This window comes from Cololabis saira, chromosome 18 (genome assembly GCF_033807715.1).
Source record: "Cololabis saira isolate AMF1-May2022 chromosome 18, fColSai1.1, whole genome shotgun sequence".
In the NCBI taxonomy this organism is placed as follows: domain Eukaryota; kingdom Metazoa; phylum Chordata; class Actinopteri; order Beloniformes; family Belonidae; genus Cololabis; species Cololabis saira.
In genome coordinates this window covers 28,197,172-28,208,349 of record NC_084604.1, presented here as the reverse complement: position 1 = coordinate 28,208,349, position 11,178 = coordinate 28,197,172, and the positions used below count along the sequence as shown (strand labels likewise).

The 11,178-nt window shown below is 38.9% G+C and overlaps 1 protein-coding gene across 4 annotated transcripts in view; it reads right to left on the bottom strand.

Moving 5' to 3' along the window:
* Positions 1-6,235: 6,235 nt before the first annotated feature.
* LOC133418604 (intersectin-2-like) overlaps positions 6,236-11,178 on the bottom strand; it is a 43,591-nt gene continuing 38,648 nt past the window's right edge. For 3 of the 4 annotated variants that reach the window (XM_061707376.1, XM_061707379.1, XM_061707377.1), the window contains 9 exons: positions 10,126-10,309; positions 9,919-10,017; positions 9,669-9,836; positions 9,289-9,501; positions 8,997-9,118; positions 8,835-8,917; positions 8,411-8,494; positions 8,153-8,326; positions 6,236-7,463 (listed from right to left, as the gene is read on the bottom strand). In XM_061707376.1, the coding sequence (XP_061563360.1) occupies positions 7,312-7,463; positions 8,153-8,326; positions 8,411-8,494; positions 8,835-8,917; positions 8,997-9,118; positions 9,289-9,501; positions 9,669-9,836; positions 9,919-10,017; positions 10,126-10,309 (1,279 nt within the window). In that variant the 3' untranslated portion in view covers positions 6,236-7,311. The remainder of the gene's footprint in view (positions 7,464-8,152; positions 8,327-8,410; positions 8,495-8,834; positions 8,918-8,996; positions 9,119-9,288; positions 9,502-9,668; positions 9,837-9,918; positions 10,018-10,125; positions 10,310-11,178) is intronic. The other variant, XM_061707378.1, reaches the window with a different exon arrangement.

The window sequence follows — 11,178 nt, the reverse complement described above, 5'->3', positions numbered from 1 at the left end:
ATACACAGGCGGCACGTCGACCTTGATGCGCAGGGCGCTGACGGGGTCTTGACAGAACACCGAGATGTACTCCAGCACTTTTGAATTCAGCTTTTTCTCGCTCTCCTTGGCTCGGAGCCGCTCTTTGTCCCACCGCTCCTTCTCGCCGTTCATTTGGGAGAACAGATTGAGCTGGATGGTGCGCAGCGTGGCCGCCAGGATGTAGAAGCCCCCCTGCAGCACGTGGCAGAAGGCGGCGCCCACGCTGAGCGCCGCGCCCATCAGGTTGGGCACCGTCTCGCACACCACGCACACGCCCTCCAGGAAGTGCAGCGTGCCCTTCTTGGCCGGGGCCTGGCTGTGGTGCAGGTATCCCGGGGGCGGGGACCCCTGCTGGGCATGGTGCACCAGCTGCCGGGCGCAGTCTGCGAAGTGCGAGGCGGCGCGGCGCAGCGGCAGCAGGGCCAGGTACAGGTGGCACGCAGCTTTGGTCAGAGCATGGAAGAGCAGCCGCAGCTCCAGCACCGCGTTGCCTGGAGATAATCAATCAATCACATTTTATTTGTATAGCACCTTTCATCCAGGTACATGAAATACAAAGTGCTTAACATTTTGACTGAAAAATAAGCATAATAAAAACTGAGAGACCAATGCACACTGACATACAATATATGAATGAATGAATACTTTATTGCAGACTCAAAAGGTTCCATATAAAATACATACAAATTACAGGTCACACATTAAAATAGATGCAAACATCTGTTCCAATGTTTCCATAGTCCAGATGTGTACCTTGTATCACTCCGTTTGATGTTAGTGGGTGCAGTTAATAGACAGATTTCTGACTCATGGAGTCGACACATAAATGTAAACATAAGATTCCTCAGCAGAGCATGGAAGGTGGGGACATAACAATTAACAAAAAGTGCTTGCACTTGTCCATCTTGGAAGCTTTGGAGCATCCTGAACGCATCATTATATGCTACCTGCAACTTCTTTAGCTTGGCGGTGGTATAATTACACCAAAGGTGAGCTGTGTAAAGAGGTGTACAATAGGCTCTGAATAGATTTACTTTAACATCAGCTGTGTATATGGAATCTTTTATCATTATTTCATTTTAATAGTTAATTAAAATGAAATAATGATAAAAGTTAAAAAATAATCAGTACACAACAATAAAATATAATAATAATAAAAACATTACAAGAAATAAATAAAACAAATACCTCTAAAAAATGTTAAACAGAATAGAACTTTAAAATTTGATGCTACATAAAAGCCAGACCAAAGAGATGAGTTTTTAGTCTACGTTTAAAAATGTCCACATTTCCAAAGACGGTAAGACGGAAGATAAGAAGGTAACCGGGTCAGATGGAGTCTAATTTAACCCCGTGGCTGATGTCAGAAACCATTACAAACAGCGCCTGCCAGTGGATTAATGTCACCTCTAGTTGTGTTGGCGGGGGTTGGGGGTTTCACCTGAACACAAATCTCACGCACATAATCACTTTCTTTCAATTTGAGGTTCAGTGTTAAAGAACAAAGAATATGAATAACTTGATTCACAATAAATAGGTTAATTGCTTTTAGTTGGCCTAAAGTGATGAAACACGGCTGCACCTTCGTCTGTTCCCATCACTATTAATTAGGTACACCTGCGTAATAGGCTTCTGGTCTTTTAACCAAGATTTACTGTCTGCATTGCAATTTATTTGTGTGTGTATGTGTGCGTCAGTGGTGTAATTAGCCTAATGATTAATTATAGGCTACTATTAATATCTGTCCACTACAATAAAACGTAAAGCCTACAATCACCCTACATGTAAGGCATTGATTTATAGCGGATATTTCCTATTATCAGTCGTATTGTCTCACCGTCTATGAAGCAGAAAATCCAGAGCAGGGCAATACTCGCTGCCAACGAAGTCCACCAATCCATGTAGCCTCCCACCTGTCCCGTCCCGGACCCTTCAACGAAAAGAAAGAAAGGAAGCGGTGAAAAGACAAGTTGTGACCCGAGCAAGCCCTGCCCCGCCTGCTTTACGTTGTTAATACCTAAACAACACGTACTTGCTGTCTCCGAAGGTGTCCACGAGGACACGTACAGAGAGGCCTACCCGAGCTGTCAGAGGCGCATTAAGACCTGTCTACATGATACAAGCCCACAGCTCTAATCACAATCATGTTTATTTGGCCAAGACAGGTCAAACAAGACAGGGAATTTGACTCGGTTATTTACGCTCACTGTACAGTAAATAGACAAATGACAGCTCTTATTAACATATAGCAATTAAAAAAAAAAAAAAAAGTGAAAGGTGCTGCAGTATGAGGTAATGAGGTAGACATTGTTATTGAAAGGTGCATTGTTACACCATGCAATTGTGGTTATTATTATATAATAATAATAATTAATAATAATAATAATAATATTTTTGCACAGTGATTGATTACTCTGAGACTAATGGAGTTTCAGACACAAAACTTTCCCATCGCCAGCCATTTGGCATCACAGTAACCTACTCAGATAAAGGTGTTTAAATATTTAAATTTAAACTTTCTGAAAATTTTCTTCACCTGAGAAGAGTATCCCACAATCATTTCTTGAGTGTGGATTCGTCAGTGTGACATGTTCAAGCAGACTGAAAAGTTTTTTAATAATTAAAAAAAAAAGTAATTCATGGAAGTCTAATAAATCAAAATACTTTACAAAAAATACACGCTCCAATGTAAACTTTTATTTTATTTTATATATTTTTTTATTTTATATATTATATTATATATTATATATTTTATATATTTTTACATTATTTTATATATTTTTTAAATATATTTACTTATTCATATTTTTCTTATCTCAAAGCGCCTCGCTTGAGGTTGCCACGGAAACAGAAACCGTCCAGACGTCCAAAAAATACACGCTCCAATGTAAACTTTTATTTTATATATTTTTTTATTTTATATATTATATTATATATAATATTATATTTTATATATTTTTAAAAATATATTTACTTATTCATATTTTTCTTATCTCAAAGCGCCTCGCTTGAATGCGGTTGCCACGGCAACAGAAACCGTCCAGACGTTCGGACAGCTGTAGGAGGAGGAGAGCCGGAGCCAGTTCAGGTTACTGCCTCCTATGAAAACTGAAGCCACTCCGAGGGTAGGCGACTTCAACGAGATTACTGACTGATTACTGACACTGTCAGTAATCTTGCTGAAATCGGCTACTGATTGGTGTCAGTCTGACAGTCTGACACCAATCAGAGGATTTGTTTTTTCAAATTTTTGCATCCCACCCCCTTTTTCCCCATGGACCTCAAACACAGGTGAGAAAGCGTGACTTTGTTATGATGTCGCTGGTGTAACAGGGTTTAAATAATGCATAATTGACATATCTTGATTATTTAGCTTTATTTGTGTATTTCAGTATAAAAAGTTAGTGTCTAGACCAATTTCATAACGTGCATTTTAGAATAAATATATTTTTGTTGCCCTATAGGGCTGCTCTGCAACAATAGCAAATATGTTTACTATGACAAATTAATTAAATTATTAATAAAGTAGTGTTATTAGCAAAATGATTATGGCTTAGTTGGCTCAGGAATGACTTGCCAATATATTAAAGTTGTTGGTGGATTTAGGCCTCCTAAATGGAGTAAATGAAGCATGCCAAAACAAAACCAAAATATAAATAAATAAAAATGATTACTGTAAGAAAAGGAGGCCAAAACACATCCAATAATCCTATATACTACCAGAAAGACATGCCAAAATGCTTCATAATTTAAATTCTTAAACAAAGAAAAAAACCAACTTACAACAACAGTTACACTCAACAGTACAATTTCAAATGACTTTTATAATTAAAAAACATGGACTACAAAGATAATCATAAGAAAAATAGAAACTTAAAAACATTCCAGTAAAAAAATCCAATCCAAAAATTAAGTTTAAATGTCTACAAATGCATGGAAAATGTATTAGCACAGTTATAACAGGGTATTTCTGTGTTGTACATTAAAAAATAATGCTATAAATACAAAAAAGAAATAATGGGGAGAGTCGATATTTTAAAGTACTGCTCATTCTGTACCTTGTTGTTTTTGCAAAAAGTTGGACCGTGATCTCCTTTCAACTAATAATTTATCAGCAGTCATAAGACGTCAGGAGGCTGTGCAGGTACAGGATGTACACTCGTTGGCTCAAATAGTTTGGGGTGAATTAACTGATCTTTTTCTTGTTGTGTTTCTTATGTCAAATTTTAAGAAGCTACAAACTTATAGTCTTATCAAAGATGACCCGGTAGCCCCTGCTATCTTGATAACAAATAAAGGCGACAGGAAAGCCTCACATTAACAAATTTAGACCTGAAACACCAACGTGAGCACAGGCATCCTCACGTTTCATCAGATATTAACAGGTTAATAAGCTAAAAAAAGTACAGCAAAGAAGAGAGTATGAACTTTTACCATTTCTATGAAGTTGAGAGTAAGTTCCTCTTGTTTATTGAAATGAATGTTCTCACTCAACAATGAGAAATGGCTCATGTTTCCAGTGGTGAAAACAAAACGTGAAACTAAAAGAATCTTAATTTTAACATTGTAACTTATTTTTTGTACGAATCAGTTTTTTTTTTTCTACACTTATTTTGGATCTTGGCATTTCTTTATTTTTCTTCCACACTTTTGTCTATTTCTGACTTGCTTTTGCATTTCCTAATTCCCAAATTTAAAGCACTTGTATGAATAAGAACATAAATGGACAATAATGAAACCCATCATGACTTGAAAAGAAATCAAATATGATTTTTAGAATACAAATATATAGGGAGAAGATGTTAACTAAGTTAAAATGCTAATTATTTTATGCTTTATATTTGCAGTTATTAACTAGTTCATAACTTTATATCCATTTGATTTCTTGTTCATTTGCTGATCCCTCTTGGTGCTACATATTAATTAATTAATTAGTATAATTTTGCTATGTTTTACATTGTTAATGTTAAACATTTTGCAGTCGATTTATTGTTTGATTCTGTGAATGAGCAAGAATGCACTTTAAAAAGTGCATTCAGGGTGTGCTGTGGTTGTGCCTGCTGTCTTCTGTATAGAGATGGTGCTAAATTAACATGGCTGTTTCACTCACGGGATACAAGATTCACACAATTATAATAATAATTCTGGCTCCCTGCTGCTGTGGGCTGAGTGGTGTCTTCCTGCTCATAGCTACATGATTACGCCTGTTTGTCTGAACTCTGATCAGGTTTCCTAAAGCACAGTCAACTTTGTGCTAAGCAATATATGATTTGATGTTGAAGGTATTTGGACATTTTTTCTGTCAATAAAAAAATACCTGTAAGTTGCTAGATACATCTTCTCATTTGCGGGCTCATTCCACATATACTGTATACACAGGATTTTTGAATATGAAACTACTCTGCAGACAATAACTGCTGCATGATTCCTCTTTATCACAAATAAAAGCAGTAAAGGTATGGCAGATGTGAAACACGGCACGGACAGCAGAGGGAGTCTGCCTCAGGCAAAGGTGATAAACACCTCTGGAAAACCAGGGCAAAGGAACAAGTCCACCTCATCTTGTGGGTGCAAGCACATCTCCAAGCCATTCCGGCTCTCTCCCCCCTCCCTCAGACGACTACAGGTATTACACTTACCCAAACTCATTCTGCACTTGCGAAAATGCAAGATGACTTGTTACTTTGTGCTTTACTATTTAGGCAAACATGGAGGTTGAAAATCAAAAGACGCAAAAAATGATCCAGACTTTAAGGGATACAGAAAATGGTTTCATGAAGGTAAGATTGTGTTTGTTCCTTTCTGACAACACAGTTTTCACTGACTGCCTATCACTCATATTGGTTGACATACGTCTTTACTGAGGACTTGGAGAACTCCCTGAACCAGCGGGAGGTTACTGAGCTGAGGAGAAAAGAGCTTCTTCACAAATACTGGGATGAGCACGTGTGGTTACCTGTTCAGAAGAGAGTGGAGGAACGCAAATCTAAGGTGTCTTAAAGGAGTCTTAAACATTACTCTTCCAGTATCCTGCATGTGTTGGTTCCTGCTGATGTACGCTCTGCTCCGTCCACAGATGAAAACAGCAGATTTAAAGGAAAGAGCCTCCCTTCAGAAAGAAGGAGAGGAAAGACTAAAGGAGAGGAGAACATCATCCTCTTTTGAAGCAGGTATCTGAGTGAATCATTTAATGAATATGATATTTCTTTTAATGAAGCTTATGGACATAATCGGTTCAAATGTGTTCAAGAGCATGTTTACTCATTTATTGACCACTTTTCTGTTTTGTAGGATGTAAAAGCACAAGAAGTAAAGTACAGAAACTACCTGAAAATCGTCACCCTCTCAGAAAGTCTGTGCTGTCTCAACGTCCAGAGGCTTCATCTAAACCTCCAGTATTTCCACCCATAAAACTTTCAGTGCCTTTCTGAGCCTCAACAAAAGCATCCTGGGAGGTACTGCAAAATTTGAATGTTATTTTCAATCACCTTTTTTCCTCTGTTGTAGTCACGGTGGCTAAGTGATACAGCTGCAGCACACAAACCTTCAGAATTACAGCAACACGTTTTAATTGTGTCTCATCTAGACTGGAGTACATACTACGCTGTGGAAGAACCGAATCAGATGGAAGATGCCATCAGACCAGCTGCTGGTTCTCCACACGCAGACGCTGCCCGCAAACATCAAGTTCACAGCACCTATTGTCTAAACCAGAATAAAACAAAGCCACATCTTCCTCACGTTTCCAGTTTCATCAGTACCAGATCTAAAGCCATTGTGTAAGACATCAGGAAACCAGAAAAAAATTTACTGTATATACATTTTATTCATACCATTTTCAGGATTCAATGGCGTATCTATGATGAAACCCCATGGTTATACCATAGGGTTACTATGCCAGATGACAATTTAAAGTAATTTGCAACAGTTATAACACACAGATATGTGTGGCACTGCGAGACTGAATATAACTATACATTTATCATGTACATTTAATCCTCCATTATCTGTAAAACACCGTTTTCACATGAATTCTTTAAATCTTAACCATTGGGCAAAATTATTTCCATAAAAAGGGGATTTTTTTTAAAAGACTCCACTCCAGTGATAATTAAGAAAATATCTTCACATTTCCGATCGCTTGAGGTCAATTAAAAAGTCGGACCACGGTAGGGCCAGTAAAATCCAGATAATTTTCTGTTGCATTATAGAATCAAACGGGATAAACGAGTACTCGTGCCGTGTGTATCTTCCATTTCTGTATAAGTAGGTCCTGATGCATGATGGTGCTTATTTGGTTGGCTCATAGAGCTGTAGGTCTAGCTTGACCCACACTTCACCAGTGGGGACTTCATGCAGTAGCAGTCGACGGTTAGCCGCTCCTTTGTTCTCCATGTCTTTCTTTATAGTTGCCACAGGAACCTCAGTGCGACCCAGGAAATCTAAAGAAAAAGAAAACATATTGTATATATTATACTGCTGCTCAAATTAAAGACTCATCAGTTTTTGTTTTTTTTTATAAATCAAAACTTTTGAAACCCAAGCACTATGGAAAATGTACATATTAGTGCCAAAATAAAAGAAAAGGAGATTAGTATATCAGCAGATACTCTTCTGGCATAAATCTATTTTCTGTTCTATTTGATAAAATGCGTTACTTTAAGTTGTGGCCAGGTTAAAAACGAAGCTAAGCCCTTTACTTAAAAAACAAACACTAACTCGTTACAGGAAATTGTTTAATAAAATATTAGTGTGCTATAGTTGCATTTTTGAGTTTATGTCAATAATTACAACTCACAATTATTTAAAACTCGTCATCCAAATTATATTTTTCTTTCTATCAAAAATCTGAGCCGTTCCATCATTCTGCTGCTGAAGAAAGGCAAAAAAAATGACTAAACAATTTTGGCATGCCACTAATACTCTCGATGACATCATATATATTTCTAAAAGGAATTGAAGAACACTTGCTTTATGTGATCAGCTAATAATGTTTGATAGCTTTGTGTACTTCTTTAAAGAAGTCAATTAAACCATCAGTTGCAGATACAACCTCATGCCGTCAGTGTTTTTCTCCCCCCACGCTGGATAAATTGGACTCAAAACCAAAGGTTGTGCCTCCTTCACTAACCATCTGGTGAGAACTGATCCTTCTCGAACACAGTGATGCACAGCACATCCTGGTAGAGGTCTTTGATGAAAAACTGGCAGTTGAAGTTCCACTTGGGGTTCAGATTGTCGCTGATGGGCCGGGATGTGTAGCACTGAGCTCCCATCGTCAGCTCACAATAAGGATTACTTTTACCTGAGGAGATATGATGTTGTTTTTAGAAAAAAAAAAACAGAGTCATCTATGAAAACAGGGTTCATTCTTGCCTTCAGGCCTCACCGTTGGGCTTGCAGGCCTTAAGTTCTTGGGCCTCGATGACAGTTACCAGCAATCGACCGATTCCACTGCTCTTTAGAGAACGAGCTAAAAATAGAAATAAAATATAAGAAGTAATATAATTGGCGCAGAGTGTCTATACATAACACAGCAACAGCACGTTTTCTTGATGTGCACTGGAGTTTTTGTGTGAATGTTTACTGTTTAAAAAGATTATTTTATTTTTCAAAATAATTTCTGTAATTCTTCTTGATTATTCCCACCACAGTCCACTTGCTAATTAATTCTAATTCTTGCTATTTAGAAAATACCACAATGGGGTGCAAGCCCCCACTTCACATAACATCAAATGTCATGAGAATAAACTGTTTAACAATTAGTAATCAAGACATAAAATTGCACTCCGTGTATGTGTGCCTGTGGTTACCTTGGTATGCTTTCTCTCTCTTTTTCTTCTCTGTCTCTATAAAATGTTCGGATGCAGATTTAATCTTCTGAACCCACGCTGTCCTGTTGAAGCAGAAGTGGGACGTGAACGTTGCTATGATATCTGCAGTTCTTTAGAGTAAGCGTGTTTGTGCGTTCATACCTCTCACTCAGAGTTTCGGTTTTGAGTGTGTAGACACGATCGATGTGCGACACATGGAAGACCGGCTCGTCGCTGGACGGGTCCGGCGGCATTTTGACCAAAACCTCATTCAGAAACAGTGGCTGGAGGAGAAAATGGGACATTAGACACATAAAAAAAAAAAAAACTTTTGAAACTTTTTGTTTTTCCTTCAAGAAAGTTCCCAGAACCCCTCAAGCTCCTCTGTTCAGCATTTCTCTTTGAAGGTATTTATAATCCTGCCTTCAAGAGAAGAGCTTTGCTCCTGGCTCACCGTTTTGTACATCTTCAGCTGTATGCTGGTTTTAGGGCTGAATAACTTGTCTGATCCCGAAGAGGAGAAAGGCTTGGCACTGTGTGTGAAGAGCAGGAAATCATTGAAGAGGAAAGCCCAGAGCTCTCTGCTGCTTTTTGTTTTGTACAATCGACCACTGTGGAGCAACTTTCGCGGCCCAAGGCAATTAGTCAACGAGTTGAGGGCCAAGTGCTGGAAGACAGATGGAGAGAAAGTAAGAGCTGACTGAGGAAAGAAGGAAGAATAAGTAAAAATATTCTTACTGAATCAGCACAATAAGACGCTATACATACTATAACTGGAATTGCATCAATGACTCCACAAATGTACATTGAGATTCAGATTCTGAGTGCATTTACCTCTATAGGCCCCTCGCACTGGACATGGTTCTGTATCCATTCAAGACGGTCCGAGTTCTCCTTCTCTCTGACCCCCTCGTTCACTTGAGAGCACAACTCCTCAGCTCGCTCCAGAGCCGCCCGCAGGGGCTCGCGGTCTGCATGGCCGTCTGGGGTGTGCTCCAAGATCTGAACCAACAGAAAGAGCGAGCAGATGCAGTCACATGTATGTGAATAGTAGTAATAATAATAATGAGGGTTTTCCACTCACGTTCTTTATGAGCAGAGGGTAGCGAGTTATCCTCTGCATGGGCTTGAGGAGGAAACTGGACAGTGGCATTCCTTTACACCGGTAATTAGTGGCTATCTTCTGCTCAAGAGGAGGGAAAATGGGCAGAAAACAATTGTATTACATTTCACAGCACCAATGCCTCTGTTTTTGGATTATTTGACCAAAACTCAAGTTCAGCTCTCGTACCTTGAGGAACTCTTTAAAGTCTGGCTGGTCGTGGGTTCTGCTCTGCAGCAGGGCCGCAGCGTTCAGCTGGCAGGAGCAGAAGCGAATGTACGGCTGCATGTGCGCGAGCTCTGACGCCAGCAGGTCTCCGATCAGCTGAACAGGCATGTTATCTCCGCCGCTCTTTTTACGTACACGCAAGGCCCTAAAGATGCACGAATAATAACGACAGAAAATGCAACTTTGTTAGTTTCACCATATTTTTGTGCTAAAATTGTTACAACTCACTTCCATAAAGGTATCGGCCTGAATTGTTTTGTTGCGTCTTGGCAACCTTCAGGTAATCCCTTCTGAGCAAAGAACACACTGAATATTCGTATGCATGCAAATCCATACTAGAAGAGCTGTGTTAGAACAGGCCTCTTGTTCCCAGGTGATGAAGCAACCGCCAGACTTTACGAGAACTAAAGTTAAGACACTTAGTTTGACAACTTGTGAGCTGAACTGCTTTGTATGACGGGCCAGAAGTACTGCTGTACTGTGTTTGTGTTGCTGTATAGCTTAAACAGCCTGATCGTCCAGCATGACAGGGGATGTGGTGGGTTGTTTCTTGAAATATATACTGTATATCTTTATTTAAACTGACGTCGAGCAATACAAAAGTAAAAAACAAAAAAAAACAAAGACAAAAATAGAACAACAAAAGAGCAGTCAATTAAACAAATATGAAGTTACAATTAATAAATAATGTAACAATAAAATCAATTAAAACAGATACAAGCAGTGCTTAAAAGATTTAAGATCAGGGATTTAAAATGACCAAAAGACACTAGTGAATTAATTTGTAGAGTGCTTTGTAATGAGTTCCAGGTGGAAGGTGCAGAAAAGCTAAAAGCAGATCTACCAAGCTCAGTAAAGACTCGGGGGACTTGTAGTGTAAGCCAGTCAGTGGATCGAGTGTCGCGTAAACTAGCAGGCCATGTCAGGAAATCAGAGCATATCTTCATTTTTTCCCCACATTAAAACATTTAAAAAGGATTATTTGCACCAGTCCACAACATCCCTTAGAACGTG